The sequence below is a fragment of the Ochotona curzoniae genome, unplaced genomic scaffold (assembly GCF_017591425.1).
Source record: "Ochotona curzoniae isolate NIBS_2020 unplaced genomic scaffold, NIBS_Ocur_1.0 contig_2688, whole genome shotgun sequence".
Classification (NCBI taxonomy): domain Eukaryota; kingdom Metazoa; phylum Chordata; class Mammalia; order Lagomorpha; family Ochotonidae; genus Ochotona; species Ochotona curzoniae.
This window is the reverse complement of record NW_024465553.1, coordinates 19,968,552-19,985,319: the sequence shown is the minus strand read 5'-3', so window position 1 is coordinate 19,985,319 and position 16,768 is coordinate 19,968,552. Positions and strand designations below refer to the sequence as shown.

The 16,768-nt window shown below is 47.6% G+C and overlaps 1 protein-coding gene across 1 annotated transcript in view; it reads left to right on the top strand.

The window, feature by feature from the left end:
• Nucleotides 1-14,926, top strand: part of TTC9 (tetratricopeptide repeat domain 9) — a 30,018-nt gene extending 15,092 nt beyond the window's left edge. Inside the window, exons 2-3 of the mRNA XM_040975616.1 lie at nucleotides 12,990-13,172; nucleotides 14,642-14,926. Of these exons, the coding sequence (XP_040831550.1) occupies nucleotides 12,990-13,172; nucleotides 14,642-14,721 (263 nt within the window). The 3' untranslated portion in view covers nucleotides 14,722-14,926. The remainder of the gene's footprint in view (nucleotides 1-12,989; nucleotides 13,173-14,641) is intronic.
• Nucleotides 14,927-16,768: the final 1,842 nt, after the last annotated feature.

Here is a 16,768-nt window from a genome sequence, read left to right as displayed (position 1 = left end):
TTCCACACTTTGCCACCTGCTCTGCTGGAATGCAACCAACATCGTACTTCAGGTTCAATAGGACTAGCTCTTTCTTTACGAGTTAAGTGGGCCTGGCAAGTCAGCTTCTAGAAGCAGAAATATTAATATCATCTTTCCAGAGTCCTTGTGAAGATAAGGTAAATTATAAAATACCACACATAAGCCAGTTATTGCTCCTTTGTTGAGCACAGCTCATCTGATAGGTGAGGATTTGAGGAGATGCAGGGCTGGGAGGGCGGAAAAGATGCACTTCATTAGTAATGGCTGTGAGAGGCACCTCTGACTTGGGAATGTACCTATGAGAAACAGTTTAATCTTAAACCACTTGATGGTTGTCCCTGTATCTCTGACTTCATCAGAAAGAGACTCCTGCATGCATTCTATGAAAGCAATACAATTGGACAGGATGTTTAGCGTTCAGATGATTAAAAGCAATCATTTCTTAACAAGCTACAAATATGGGGAATTAACCCTTCTCTTAATAAAGGATACTTATGAATTAATGAAAGACAGCGTTGTGCTTGGTTGCTGTCTGCTCCTGGGACTCAGGAATTGCACTCTTGGGCCTTTATTCTGGAGAAATTAAAGCTGTAGAGAATAGTTCTGTCCCCTTTAACCGTATTAACACAAACCTAGAAGTAGTCTAGATGCCCTTCCACAAATAAATGGTGAAACTATGTGCATGGGTACCAAGGAATACTACTCAGTAGGGAAAAGGAATGAGCTATGATGTGTGTATCAACTTGAATACATCTCAAGGGAATTAAGCTGAGTTGTGTGTGTGTTTTTTTTTTTTAAGCTCCAAGAAACATATTCCTACTCTATGATGCCATGGACAGACTATTTTGAGATAACAGGATTTGGGAAGTGGAGAACATATTAGCAGCTTTCTGTGGTGAAAGAGGAAATGGAGGCACAGGAAAGAGGCGAATATAGTTATAAAAAGCAGCAGGAAGGATTCTCATGGTTATGGAACTACTCTGCAACTTGATACATGATAGCATGGTCTATAAATACACAGGAGTGCAAGTGAGCTAGGGAAATCTAAAGGAGCTTGTGGAATAAGCTTTCTGGATTGTTTCAGTGTCAGGATCTCGGTCAGTCGGTTGTACTATAGTCTTACAAGGGTCCAGGGAATCTCTTTGCATTATTTGTTAAAACTGCATTGAGAGAGGCAGCACAATGGCATGGTATGCTAATCCTCTGCCTGCAGTGTTGGCATCTCATATGGATGCCAATTCAAGTCCTGGCTGCTCCATTTCCAATCCAGCTCCCTGCTGAGAAAGCAGTGTAAGAAGGGCTCAGGGCCTTGGGCTCCTGCATCCACATGGGAGACACAGAGGAAGTGCCCGCCTCCAGCTTCAGACAAGCCCAGCTCTGGCTATTATTGCCATTTGGGGAGTGAACCAGCAGATGGAATCTCTCTCTCTCTCTCTCTAACTCTGTCCTTCAAATAAAATAACTAAGCCCTTATTTTAAAAACTGCTTGAGAATCTACAATCACTTCAATTAAAATTTGAACTAAAAAATTGGGAGGTAGTTTAGCAAATACCAGATAAAGCAAAGGTAATTTCTAGAAGAAACCAGCAATGTGTCATATCAACCCTAGTGAAGTGACTATAAATCTTGGTGACATGAACAAGTGAGTGGTTTTAGAACTTTAAGAAGAGTAGAGTAGCAGTGGAAACTGCACTAGATTTTGTTTACTTGGTTTTTTTTCTCTCTACAAAACAAATGAACAAGTTGGATAGAAGGTTCCAGAAAGTTATATAGGAAATTTCCAGATATAAAATGCGTGCAAAGAAAGTGAGCACAGTTTGACAACATTAAGTTCTCACATTTAAGCCACACAAGAAGTAGAACTTGTACTTAAATTGTGTCTAATACAAGAACAGGGTTAAAACATCATTAGAAATATGGGCCAGGCATGTGGCCTGGCAGTGAAGGTACTCATGTCTCACTTTGGATTGCCTAGGTTCAAGTCTTAGCTCTGGCTCCTGACTCCAGCTTCCTGCTATGTGCACCCTGGGAAGCAGTCATGAAGCTCAGTAATTGGGTCTCTGCCACCTATGTGGGAGACCTGGGTTGAGTTCAAGGCTCTCATGTTCCACCTGGCCCAGCCCTGGCTGTTACAGATATTTGGACAGTGACAACTCCCTCTCTCCCCACTTCCATCCCTCTCTCTTCTCCAGATCTAAACAAACAATGAAATATCACTAGAGGCATGTGAGCATCTTAGGATATGCAGTGGTTACAACAGTCTCAGTTGCCCGATGGCCTAGACTCAAAATCCTAGTTCTGACACCTAGTAGCTCTGTGACCTTGAACAAATGCCCCAGTTTCCTTGGGCCTCTGCCCATCTGAAAAAAAAAATGGCAAAATTCTAGAGTCTACCATCTACGTGGTTTCAAGATTAATGTTGAGAACATTGAGTCACAGTTCGCTTGTGCTTCCTAAGGTACATGCCCTGACTCTCAGGGAGGATGGATATAAATGACCACAGGTGGGGAGGCCAGAGTCTCCTGGGCTCTTCCTATAACAACCTCCTCCTCCCGCTGGCCCCTTCCCATCTCCAGGGACTGGACACCTGTTGTGCAGTGAGAAATCTGAAATCAGTAAGAAAAGAAATATCCCAAGTGTCTCAAGTTGATTGAGGACCATTGCTTGTCCACACCCTTTCTGGCCCTGGAATGGGGCTTGCTGACACTTGGCTGCCGTTGTAGGTGTTTTGGGAGCTCCTTCAGCTATCCCAGGCTCTCATGGTCTAACCAACCGAGTGATTCTTAAGAAATGCATACCTCAACCACTAGCCCATAAGGTACCTTCTCAGTGGAACCCACCAGAAACTTACTGCAGGACTCCACCCCAGCTCTTGGGCATCCATCATAGAACTGGGTCCAAGAATTTCTGTGTTCACTGAGCTCCCATGGGTGATGTTAGGGGAAACACCCATCTGTGGCACTCTCCTTTGCCAGGTTCTGGCACCAGGAAACACTGACTTTTTCTGGGAATAGGCAGTAGCAACCATAATGCCCTTCATTTTTACTATTTTCAATACTGAAAAGTAAAGTGTTTTCAGGCAGCGGCATGCAAATCCACACTGGGGACCTCTTCTTTCGTCACCTAACTTGGGAACACCTGAACTGGCTGGCCACTTCCTATTACCTCATTTAACTCCAGAAGAATGACCCAGGCAGATTAAGGAACATGCCAAAGGGCTTGTACTAAAAGTAGGAGAGCTTGGGTTCCAGCTCAGGGCTGTCTCTCCAGGCACAGCATTGGTCTTCAGCCAGCACAGTGGCAGGTGGGCACAGGTTTTTGCTCAGTTGGTTTGTCTATGATCCATACTGGTCACTATCCCTCTGTCCAATTGTGATGTTCCTTTACTCTTAGGCCAGTGCTCCTTGAAATAAATTTGAAAGCAGGGGCTGGCACAGTGCTGCAGCAAACTAATCAATTCTCTGCCTACAATTGCTGGCATCCCATATGGGTGCCACTTTGTGTCCCAGCTGCTCCACTCCCAATTCAGCTCCCTGCATATGGCCTGGAAAGGCAGCAGGGGATGGCTCAAGTCCTTGAGCCCTTGTATTCACATGGGAGAATCGGCTCAACTCTAGCAATTGCAACCATTTTGGGGAGTAACCAGCAGATGAAAGATCTCTCTCTCCTTCTCTCTTTGTGACTCTGACTTTTCAGTAAAAACAAATTAATCTTCGAAAAATATACATCTGAAAGCATGTGAAACAATTTGGCAAACAGTGGGGAAACATTTTCCCAATCTTGCATTGACGGCCACTTCTCTGGACCACCACACCAAGGAATAACCAGCAAAGTCCAATGCGTTACTAAAAACGGAATGACTTAAAATACTAGCAGTGTACTGGTTCACAATTTTGGGATCTAGAAGTTTAAAACCAAGAGTTCAACAGATTTTGGTCCTTTCAGGGGCTGTGCAGGAGCATCTGCTCCCAGTCTCTTTCCTTGGCTTGTTGGTGACCATCTTCTTCCATGTCTCCTTACATCATCTTTCTTCTATGTGTCTATCTTTGTGTCCAGGTTTTTCCTTAACAACAACAACAACAACAACAAGTTTATTTTAGTGGCAGGGAGAGAGGGACAGAGTTCTCATTTGCTGCTTCTCTCCTTAAATGTCCATCACGGCTAGCCCTGAGCCATGGTTGAAGCTAGACACACAATCTAGATCTCATGTGGGTGGCAGAAACCCAATAGCATGAACTGTCACAGCTGCCCCAGGGCACAGGGAAGCAGGAAGCTGGAGCCAGGAATCAGACCCAGGTTCTCCAGTGTGGGATGAGGTGGTTTTGTTTGTTTGTGTTTAAGATTTATTTTTATTGGAAAGGCAGATCTATAGAGAGAAGGAGAGATAGAGGGAAAGATCTTCCATCCTCAGGTTCACTCCCCAAGTGGCTACAATGGCCAGAGCTAAGCTGAGTTGAAGCCAGGAGTTGAGAACTTTTTCCAGGCCTCCCACTGAATGCAGGATCCTAAGGCTTTGGACCATCCTCTGCTGCTTTTCCCAAGCCGCATACAGGGATCTGGATGGGAAATGGAACAGCCAGGACACAAACTGGCACCCATATGAGATGCCAGCATGTTCAAGGCAAGGATTTTAGCAACTGAGCCATCACACCAAGCCCAGGAACCTTTACTGCTGGGCTAAACACCTGCTGCCAGATTTCCTTTTTTGGGGGTGCGGGGGGATAAGAATAGCAGTCATATACTGGATTAGGGACCATTCTAATGACCTCACATTAATTTTATGACCTCTATTAACACCCCATCACTGGGGCCAGTGTGATGGCCTAGCAGCCTAATCCTTTGTCCTGTGATGCCAGGATCCCATATGGGTGTCAGTTTGTGTCCCAGCTGCTCCACTTCCAATCCAACTTCCTACTAATGGCTTAGGAAAGCAGCGGAGGGTGGCACAGGACCTAGGGACCCTGGACCCAGGTGGGAGACCTGGAGAAAGCTCCTGATTCCCAGTTTTGGATCATCTCAGTTCTGTTCATTGAAGCCATTTGATGAGTGAATCAGCAGATGGAAGACTTTCCCTTTATGTCTCCCCTTCTCTCTGTAAAACCTGTCTTTCATATGAAATAAATAAATCTTGGGGAAAAGACCCAAGGACACATTCCAACTCAGAAGGGCAAAGCAACCTCGTCAGGAGGAATCTTACTCAGTGCCAGCCCTCGATGAGCCTTTCCTTGCTACCCGTCTAGCCTCTGCTCTCCTTCTGTTTCGCTGACCAGGGCAAACAGCGTGAGTCAGCCACAAGAAGAAGGCAATGACTACATCAACTTGTTCTCCCTCTCACCTGGTTTCCATTCCTCTCATGCCAGCAGTGGCATTTTGCCCAGGCAGTCACTATGCCCTGTGTGCACCAGTAAAAATAAAAACAAAGCAGGTGCCAGGGCTGGGAGAGCCAGACGGGCCTTGGCCTGAGGTTTCAGCGTGGTTGCCTTGGGAAACTTCATGTCTAGGAGCTTCTCAGTGTATGTGAATGTGCTAGGAGCCCTTGAAGTTGCTGAGTCTTTTTTCTGACCCCTTTGCGGAGCTAAGAAAGTCTAACTGCTCTTTTCACAAGGTCATAGTGCAGCCACCCGAGATACGCAGTGCTGGAGGACTCTCCACATGGGAGAGGCGAGTGGAGATTGACAGCCCCAGTCCTTACCCTTGACACTTGCCTTTCTTGTAGAAATCGCACTGGCCACTATGGCCATCACTGTGTACTGTCCAAGGAATACTGCTTCTCTTCTAGCACTCCCTCCCATGAAGGGAAGGCAGTTTATTTTACTTCTTCACTGCAGTGTTTATTCGGACATTTCAGATGCCTCCACATGTCAAGATTTGTAAGTTTTCTTGCAAAGGTTTCTAGAGATAGTTATCTGGGATGCCGGCCTCACCGTCATGAGTTCACTGAGGATGTCTCTCCCATCATGAGACTGTTCCTTTAAATCCAAGGCAGTTGTCTCACCGTATACATGGGTCCCGCATCCAGGGATTCAACCGGCTGCGTGTGAAAGGTGTAGTGAGGGGCCCGGCGCGATGGCGCAGTGGTTAAGGTCCTCGCCTTGCACGCCCGGGGTTCCCATATGGGCACCGGTTCTAATCCCGGCAGCCCCACTTCCCATCCAGCTCCCTGCCTGTGGCCCTGGAAAGCAGTTGTGGACGGCCCAGCTCCAGCTGTTGCGGCCGCCTGGGGAGTGAATCATCGGATGGAAGATCTTCCTCTCTGTCTCTCCTCTCTGTATATCTGCCTTTCCAATGGGAAAAAAAAAAAAAGAAAAAAATAAAGAAAGATGTAGTGAGGCCACAGGAGAAAAATAAAATGAAACGTTGGTTTCACCCACCTTCCTCCATCCACACCCAACCCTCCCCACCTTAATCAGAGGCCCAGATGGGCGTATTCCTCTCAATTAAGTAAACAATATTAAAAAAGAAATTTTTAAAAAAAATTTAAAGGAAACATAATTAGGCCGGAGATGGCGGTGTCTGCACTGAATACAGAGAGATATTGTTACTTGTCATTATTCCCTAAACTTGTATAGTAAACTATTACTTGTATTTATCAGTCATCTAGAGATAATTTAAAGCCAAAGCATAGGGAATGTCCAGTCCCCAGGCTGTATAAAGCCAGTGAAATCATTTGGTATGTTGCTGCCAAGGCAACCACAGGCGAGACTCAAAATTCAATAAATCTACAGCAGGCTAATTAAAAATTTTCATTTATTGTTATTAGAAAGGTAGATTTACAGAGAGAAGGAGAGACAGAAAGATCTGTTCACTGATTCATTCCCCAAGTGGCTGCAACAAAGCCAATCCAAAGCCAAGAACCAGGAGCTTCTTCCCAGTCTCCCACACAGATGCAGGGTCCCAAGGCTTTGTGCCAGCCTCAATTGCTTTCCCAGGCCACAAGCAGGGAGCTGGAAGGTAAGTGGAGCTGCTGGGACATGAACCGGCACTCATGTGGGATCCTAGCACATGCAAGTGTAGGACTTTTAGCTACTAGGCTACTGCGCCAAGCCCAGCAAGCTAATTTTTAAGTTAAGAATTTTGTATGGCCTGCACATGATGCTGTGAATATCCAGATGGCCCTTGGCAGAAAACAAACAAAAAAACAAAACACTTGCTCACCTCCCCCCCACCCCACTCCACCTCCTGGTTTTAAAATGCGCAGGAAGGTGGGTGTAGGTTATATGCAAATGCTCTGCCCTTTTATGGGATGAATTTGGACATTCACAGATTTTGGTAGCTACTGGCCCGCGGGATTCAGAACTATGTAGATTCAGAATCTGGGCCAAACCCCCTCTCCAGCCCATCCAGTGCCTGCCTTCCTGACTCTATAGCTCCTGCTAAGGATGACTGATGGGTGGGAAAGTCTGTTGGCTTCAGGGAAGAGTCCATTCCTGTGCCTTATCAGGGGAAGACCACAACCCCATGTAAGTTATACCCGCCCCCACCAAAAATTCCCCTCTTCCCATTGTGATGTCATCCACAACAGATTAATAGGGCAGCAGGTTCCCAGCTCCTTGAGCCTTCATTGCTGCCTGCCAAGGGTGCACATTAGCAGGAAGCCAAAATTGAGCCGTGATTCCAACCTGGGCACTCTGATCATGGGTTGTAGGCATTCCAAAGGGACATCACCACTGTGCCAAACGCTGGCCCCACTATGCTGCCTTCCTGTTAAGTGACTGACGTTTGTATCCAGAACTGTCAGAGCTGAAGTAATAGTGATTATTTGTTGGGCTGCAAGGTCCTTTTATTTCCCTGATGCAAAATGGAGACCCAGAAAGGGAACTCAGTTTTCGTAATGGACAAAGAAAGGGCTGTGACCTCAGGACTGTGCCGAGCAGAGGGAAAGATTTCGAGGTCCTCTAAGCCTGGTCAATTCCACCTGCTGGATGCCACTTCCGTCAGTCTGCTCCTGCATGTCAGCTCCATTCTGGGCCACTTGTCATTGCCGCCCCCTCCCTGCCAGGCCATCCTTGTCTCAGACAAGAAGGCATTGTGTGCCCTGGTTTCTTGCCTCTCCAGCTTTTTCCTTCTTTCACCATTCCCTTCCAGCTCCCTTTGCTCCACCCTGGCTCAGGGTTCCCCAGATAAGCCACGCATGCCCGCTCACTCTTTGTCTCTCAGATCTGCCTAGAAAGCTTTTTCTCTGATTCACTGCAACAGGGGCTCTCAGACAGGGCTGATCTCACCTCTTCCCCCAGCAGACACTTGGCAATGTCCAGAAGGGCTTTGGCTGACAGCACTGGCATCTAGGGAGGTGAGAACATCTGCATTGCACAGAACATCCTCCCATAATGAAACCTGTCCAGCCCAGAGTGTGGGTGTTCAGGCCAAGAATCACGTGATCTTCAGATCTCAGCTAAGTGCCCCCTTCTTAGAGGAGGCTCCCTGTGATAGCTCAGGTAAGATCTGAGCTCTCCTCCTGTCTCTCCCTGCCTCCATGCCTTCTCTGCTTCCAACTTCACCTTCCTGTTAATGCACACCCTGGGAGGCAGCAGTGGTGGCTCAAATACTTGGGTTCTATGCTACTGGCTTCAGCATAGCCCAGCCCTGACACAGCAGGCATGTGGAAAGTGAACCAGCAGCTGAGAGGTCTCTTTGTTTCCATCTCTCTGTCTTTCTGCCTTCCAGATAAATAAGTAAATATTAAAGAAGTGGAGTCATAGCCTAATTCCACCACGTTCTACTTGAGTGACCTTCATCAAGTTGCTTAGTTTCTTTGCAATTCAGTTTCATCATCCATGAAAGAAGCATAAAAATAGAACTTGTTTCCTAGTCTTGTTGTGAAGACGAAAAGACAGAGGATGTGAAATGCTTAGTGCCCGCTCTGTCTCTGGGTAATGGATCAATAACTGTAAGAAGGGAACGCTGCAGAGCCATGACACTTGTTCCAAGGGGCCATGTGGCACCAGGCCCTGGTGAATGACCACAGGGACAGAAAGGCAACCACAGGGAGGCAGCCAGACAATCCCCACCCCTTTAAAAATTATTTTTATTTATTTATTTTGGCATGCAGAGAGAAAGGCAGAGCTTCCATCCACTGGTTCCTTCCCCCAGATGCCTGTAACAGCTGGGAGGCACCAAGCCAAAGCCAAAGCTTGGAACTCAGTACAGGTCTCTGGGTGGATCATTGCTGCTGTCACAGTGTAGGAGGAAGCAGGAACTGGGAGCAGACTTGGGATTCGAACCCAGACACTTCAATATAGGATGTGGATATTTTAACAGAGAGGTCAAGTGCTTGCCCCTTGTTCTCTTCTTAACTTCTGCAGCTCTAGAATGCACCTCCAAACATTCCAATTTACCTCTGTCCTGGGCTTACTGTATATCCTAACAGCTTTCCGTCCACAGCAGAGAGGTGCCTAAAGCACACTTGTAGGTGAGAGCAGCCTCCACACTCACTCCTGCCACTCCCAGAGCCCTGGCACCCTCCTTCTTATCTGGATTCCACCTCTTGGAGCCAGCCTTGCTTGGAATGGCAGCCCATTTCCCAGCCTCCCTGTATCCTGCCTGTGGTGTCAGCAGGTGGAAGCAGCCTGGTTGCAGTACCCTCCAGGTAGAAGCTCTGGCCTTCTACCCTCTAGGAGGCTGCAGTGGTAGGGTGGTAGGAAGCAAGGCTTCGCCGTCTCCAAGCCTCTTTGCTTCTTCTTTCCCTTCTAGAAGCACTCAAAAGCTGCTTGGGAAAGATCCATTTCCTGGCCAGCCAGGGTCAGCCAACAGAGATGTCTGTTGGAAGGTGGAGGGTCTGGGGGTGGGGAAGAGGGGCTGCCTGTTTAGGAAGGATGTCATCTTGGGCATGTGGAGGCCACAGACAGGAAATCCTTTCACTCTGCGGGCAGACCTCAGAGCAAAGGCCACGCTGGTAGCATCCAGGATGTCCAGCAACCACGTATACAGAGCTGAAATGGCACCGGCTACAGCAGCCTGGGGTGGGCAGGTGGGCAAGGCCTGAGACTCCACAGCTGAGGGAGAAGTGGGAAGCTAATGCTTGGGGCATCAGCTCATGGGAAGGACCCCCAGTGCACAGTCCGACTGTGGTCCTGAGCAAACAGCCCATGGCTTCTGTCCACTGGTTTGCCTTCTGCTCTGCAGCTGGTGAAACCTGACAGGTCAGTTTCTAGCTCTGGGCTGATTCTCTTTCACTTCCTGCTTCTCATACCTGTAAGCTTGAGAGTCTATGTTTACCTCCTCCTCGGCTTGCAGAAAGATGAGATTCTTGCCCGATGCACACAAGGAAAGGCCTGGTCTCCCTTAAGCAGCTTGGCAGGCGTGCTGCTTATGAAGTTATTAAAGAGCTGAGAACTGAATGTAGACCTCTTAGATTCAAATCAGTCTGAGGGCAGATATTTAGCCTAGTGATTAAAATGCCCACATCCCACATCTGAGGGGTTGGGTTTGACTGCTAGCACCAGCTCCTGCCAGTGCTGCTGTAGGAAGCAGCCGTTCCCGTTACTCATATGGGAAACCTGAACTGACTTCCCAGCTCCCCAGCATCAGTCTGGGCCGTTGCAGACATTTGGAGAGTGAGCCAGCAAATGCGAGCATTCTCTCTCTCTCTCTCTCTCTGGCTCTCTCTCACTCTCTTTCTCTCTTTCCCTCCCATGCCTCTGAAATTTAAATTTTTTTTTTAATTTTAAAAAGTAGTGACTATCCCAAGGGAACTCTCCATGGTAAGAAAATCTGGGCAAGAAGGACTGTAGTGTCAGCTTTCTGCCTACTCAGCACCGTCTTTGCAGGAAGCAGCAGTTTTACCGAAGTCTCTGTTTTGATCAACTTTGGAAAAGTAGGCAGGGCCCAGCACAGTAGCCTAGTGGCTGAAATCCTCACCTTGCGTGTGCCAGGATCCCATATGGGCACTGGTTCATCTCCTGGGCTGCATGCACTTCCTTTCTATTGCTCTACTTGTAGCCTGGGAAAGGAGCAGAGGACAGCCCAAACCCTTGGAACCCTGCACCCGCATGGGAGAACCGAAAGAAGCTCTTGGCTCCTGGCTTCGGATCAGTTCAGCTTTGGGCATTGTGGCTACTTGGGGAGTGAACCAGCAGGTGGAAGATCTTTCTGTTTCTCCTTCTCTCTGTAAATTTGACTTTCCAATAAAAATAAATAAATCTTAATAAAAAGTAGACATGGTATGTTTTAGAAAATAATAATAATCCCCCAGAGTATTGCATACCTCACAGTCCCCGTCAACAACTGAACATGTTGGTGACTAGAGAGTGTGCTTGGTGCAGCTGGGGCAACTGCCTCCCATACCAGAATGCCTGAATTCCAGTCCCAACTCTATGCCTGGTTCTAGCTTCCTGTGACTACAAACACGGATGTCTACAAATACTGGCTCAAATGCTTGAGTTCCTACTATCCACAAGAGGTGGCTGGAGTCCTGGCTCCTGGCTTTGGCTTGGCACAGCTCCTGCTGTTGGGGGTATCTAGGAGATGAACTAATAGATGGATGATGAGAGAGATACAGCTTTCATTCACTAGTTCACTCCCTAAACGGCCACAATGGCCAGAGCTGAACAGGTCCGAAACCAGGAGCTAGGCGCGTCTTCCCAGTCTCTTCCATGGGTACAGAGGATCAAGGACCTGAACCCTCCTCTAACCTTCCAGGCCATTTGCAGGGAGCTAGATCAGAAGTGGAGCTGCCTGGACTCAAACCAGTGCCTATATAGAATGCTGGTACTACAGGTTGAGGTTTAGCACACTACACCATGATGCCAGCTCCCAAAAGTAAATACTTTTAAAAGCAAATAGTTGAGTTACTGAATGGAAAACAGAGGTGGTTTGGCAGGGCTGGGATCATGTAAGGTGCTCATGGCACACATTTCTGGTTACTTTCTAATGGTTCAACAACCCTCCAAGGCCATTGTTAACTGTGGCCCTTCACCTGTGGCTCAGAGCTGCTGAAAGAAAGCTTTCACCAAAGACAGAAGGAGGGGAAGGAAGAGTGAGGAAGGGAGGGAGATGGCTCATCAAGGATGGCTATTCATGGACTAGGGAGAGGTCCACACCATGGGCACCCTGTGCCTCCACATCCTCTTGCTCCAGATGCAGTCTCTGTGCAGAGGCATGCCTGTGCAAGCGGCTTATTCCCCCACCAGAAGCCAGAGATGCATGAAAAGGAGGTTGCCAGGAGCCCAAGGCAGGTGCCACTGGGACAGGACTGAAAGGAATGATAAGAATGTGAACTAGCTTTGTACTGTCTGTGTGCCAAGCTCTCTGTTATGCACTTTATGGCCATGGTTGTATAATTCCCCCAGCAACTTGATAAGGAAGCATCTGGATTCAGAGCTGGACAATTTTGGTTTCTGTTTCATCCTTACCTTTTTCATGTTGCATGACTGTGAGAAATTTTGAAAACTCTGTGGGCGTCAGCTCCCTCATGTGTGAGATGGGAAGAATAACAGTACCTCCATCAAAGTGTTCTGGGAATTCCTTTAGGTAATACATTGAATAAGCATCAATAGGAGGTAAATGCGCCATAAATAATCAAGTGGCATTGTTATTTTGCCTCTGGTAGCTGATACCCAGGGTTGCTTTAATCATGTGCCACAAGCTGTGGCTTAAAAGCCTGGGCTCACAGTTCTGTAGGCTGGGAATGACAAGGTCAAGGCATTGGTGGGTGTTGAGGGCTCTGGGAAAAAATCAACATTGAGACCCTTCCTTCAAGTCAGTTTGTATTCTCATGACCTTGGGGGCTTAAAACTTTAGCATAATTTTTGTTGGGAGGAAATAACCCATAGCACAAGGTTAATAACTGGCTCAAGGTCATATCAACTGGTGGTGAGGAAACAAGTCCTGAAGCCTAGAGTTATTAGATGAAAACCCCATGGCAGAAATGCCAGTGGGAACCTGACATCACTCAGCGTTCTCCGGTGAGATGTTCAGAGCCTAATGCTTTTGTGTGGTTGGCATTTCCTTTTTCCTCCGTTCTTCCATAGCCTGCCTGCTCCAGGCTGAACTGGTAAACTATGAGCGAGTCAAGGAGTATTGCCTCAAGGTCCTGAAGAAGGAAGGCGAGAACTTCAAGGCCCTGTACCGGTCTGGTGTGGCGTTCTATCACCTTGGAGATTACGACAAGGCACTCTACTACCTGAGAGAAGCGAGGACCAGACAGCCAACAGGTAAGGCAGCAATGGCCCTTTGCTTCCTGCCACCTCCCTGTGGAGCTGTTGGAGCACTATCATGAGGCAGACAACTTTCATAGCTGGCTGGTCTGGGTGCAGACAAACACAGTGTCAAATTAGGGTATGCCAGGTCCTAGAATGAGGCAAGCACACAGTCCTTGCCATCACCTGGATCTGGGCACCAGAGAGCTTGGGTAGCTGTCCTTTTCAAAGAAGGGACAGATGTGTTATCTTTCCAGCTGTCTCATTTAATAAATGCATGTTGAATTTGCACCATATGCCAAGATCACTGTCTGACACCAGGGATATATATGGGAAGACAGTCTCTACCTATGAAGCTCACATCTGGTTAGTGAAACAGAATGTACAAATATATCTTTAATTTAATTTGAAAAATGAGAATTTGAAAAGGAGAGAATCTTTTATCTGCAGGTTCACCCTTGAATGTCCAAAATAGCCAAGATCAGGTGTCATTCAGGCTTCAGCCAGGAACTGGGAGCTCAAATCTGGATCTCCTATGTGGGTGGCAGAAACTCAACTGCTTGAACCAGCACTGCTGCCCCCCACTCCAGGGCCTACATTGGCAAGAAACTGGATTCAGGAGCCAGAGCCAGGAATCGAATCCAGATGGCATCTTGACCACCATGCTAAATTCTAATTTAGCTGCTAATTTCAGCAATGGAATTGGCCCATTTTGTGGACAGAGGTTTTTCTCACCCTGCTTATAAAGACTAAAGTAAGCAAAGTCATTTTTAACTTTTCCTATTAAAAAATAATACCTCCAACTAACGAATATGGACTATTGTGTTAAGCATTTTCAGACCTACCTATTTTGGGCATTCTTGTCTCTAGGAGAAGCAGGTTTGGGTCAGACACATCATTGGTTGTGTGATTCCTTGGGCAACTAATTTCATCTCTCTGAGTCCCAGTCAACTCTTTTCCAAAGCAAGGGTGATCCGCCTCCCCTGCAGGATTACAGTGAGTAGTACATGAGATAAAGGTTCAAACCCTGATTCAGAATAGGCCTTGGAAAATGGTGGTTGTTTCTTGTGAGAAGCAAGAATTCTACCACCAGACCACCAATCCCTGGAGGTTACTTCTTGCAGGTGAAAAAATAGGTTCAGAAAAGTGGGTAACCTGCCTGAGGTTCAACTCCAAGTGTGGTCTCCACTGACTGCTGACTCAGAAACCACTGAGCTTACTGCTACATGGAAATGAGGGAGTAATTCTCTCCTCCCCTCCCTCTTGTCTGTCCCCTGGGTCACTGTGACCCGTCCACATTGGCCAAGGGCAGGTAGGAAGAAGGCCAGCACTGATGCCTCTCAGCCCCACAGCAGGTTGGCAGAAGGGCCCTTGGCTGAGGGAGGCTGGCCAGCTTGTGACCTGCAGGTCCAGCCTGGTCATCCTCTGCAAAGGCAATAGTTTCCTCACCAGCTGTTCCCTAAGGTATGTTTCTCTCCTCACAGACACCAATGTGATTCGGTATATCCAGCTGACGGAGATGAAGCTCAGCAGGTGCTCCCAGAGAGAGAAAGAAGCCATGTAACCAGGAGCCTTCTCCAGAGCTGTGCCCACGTGTGACCAGGGATGTCCAGGCACCGCTTGTGGAGAGTTCCTCCCTGGGTCCAGCCTCCTGTCCTCACTTCTTCCAGCTCCTGTTGTCACCTGACTCTTCGTTGACACTCAGTGTGAAGAAAAGAAGAAAAGCACATGTGGGATCTGGTGGGGTGCCCCAGGAAATGGAGACACCTTTTTCTTTAGTAGTTCAGCCAGTGACCAACAGGGGCCCAACTTCTGCCAGGACAGCTAGAGAGGAACCTCACAGGCTGGGAATGCCCACTGAGGCTCTGACCTTGGCCAATGCATCTGACAGAGGAGGAGCCTGACAGGTGCATCGTTCCAAAGGCAGCAGGCACAGAGCCCATGGCCTGGACGCTTCTACGGCTTCCCGACAGACCAGAGCATCTCAAGGCAACTGAACTAGTCAGGGTTGGGACAAAACCAGAAGTGCTGGCTAAGCCAACATAAAGTCCAAGAATTTGTGCACTGGAATTCCCCCACACCCCTATTTACTTCAGCCCCTGCCACCCTCCCTCCCTTGTTGTCTTGGCTCATGCATTCTTCTCCCCGTCTCGGAGATCCGAGACTGTGAGGAGTCACATGCCACCAAGCCCACTCTTGGTGCCCTCTGGTGACCACACATACCATTCCCATGACGCCCTGCCAATAGGCAGCTGACAGCAGATGGGCAGGGTGAAGTGGGCCAAGGGTTGGAGCAGGGTGAACCATGAAGATGAAGGAAGGGGTGTGCTACTGGGAGAAGCGCACTGTTTAGGCAAGAGGATTGAGCTGTGGGCTAACTAGGTGTAAATAGAAATAAAACCACACACAGTAGTCCCTGTCTGGTCTGTTGGAGGCAGCCCACAACTCACTTTGAGTCCCTCCCTCCAAGTCTCAATTAGAACTACGGACAGCCAGGCAGGATGGGGTGTCCCCCCAAAGCATCTGGCCACTCGTGCAGTGCTGACTGCATCCTTTGTGCTTTCAAGAGCAGGCTGGGATTATGGAGACTGCCCAGAGGCTTGGTTTTGTGGAAACCTGCACAGCCTCTTTTAAATGAAGTTATCTGGACCCAATATCACGCATGTAGAAAGTGTTCAACAAATATTTGTTGAATAAATTGTGACTGCAGACTGGCTCTCCTGCCTTAAACTAATGTTATCCCAGCCTAGTCTCCTGAAACCTATGCTCTTTATGCTATGCCATATTGCTTCAGTTAAACAAGCAACATTTACTGAGGGCTTTTTGTTTGCCCGTGATTGTGCAATTCGCTGTGGGACATAGGATGCGAGTCCCAGTCTTCAAGGAAATGGAAAAGTTGAGAGATACTAACATGAGATTATTACCAATGACACCTTTGATTTATATGATGCTTAAAATTTTTCAAAGCACTTTCATGTATTTTTCGTGTGATTAGTGAAAGACAATATTGTACAAAACTAAACTATATACAGATGCAATAATGTTCATAGTTAGGATTTATTAAATGCACTATCTTCAGACCTTTACATGTACAATCTCATTTTTTTTCATGCAGTTGCCCTGTGGATATTCTGCCCTTTTGATGGACAAGAGAACAAAGATAAGCTACCAAGAGGACGTGTGCCCTTGAAATGGCATGGCTGGGATTTGAACTAGGTCTCTAACGTTAGAGCCCAGACAACTACATTTTATTTAATTGCCTCTCCATACCTGTTCTGTGGGGCAGTGACTGCTGTGCACAGTATGGATGAGGTTGGGCAGTGTTCTCCATACGAATAGCAGCACTCAGGCTTCCTCGACAACAGACTGGAATCCATTGGTCAGAGCAGTGACAGGCCAGGGGGAAAATGCTGAGACCCAGTACTGTGCATTGCTCAGTCTCTGGGCTCATGGGGGCAGGAAACACGCGAAAAGCCAACCTAGCATTCCTCATCCCAGTTACAAGTAGAAACTGCAAGGAAACCTCAGCAAGTGGAAGTGAATTACAGACGGTTCTTCCTTGCAGAGCTCCAGTGCTGCAAAGTTCGGCTGTCGCTGAGGGACCCAGGAGC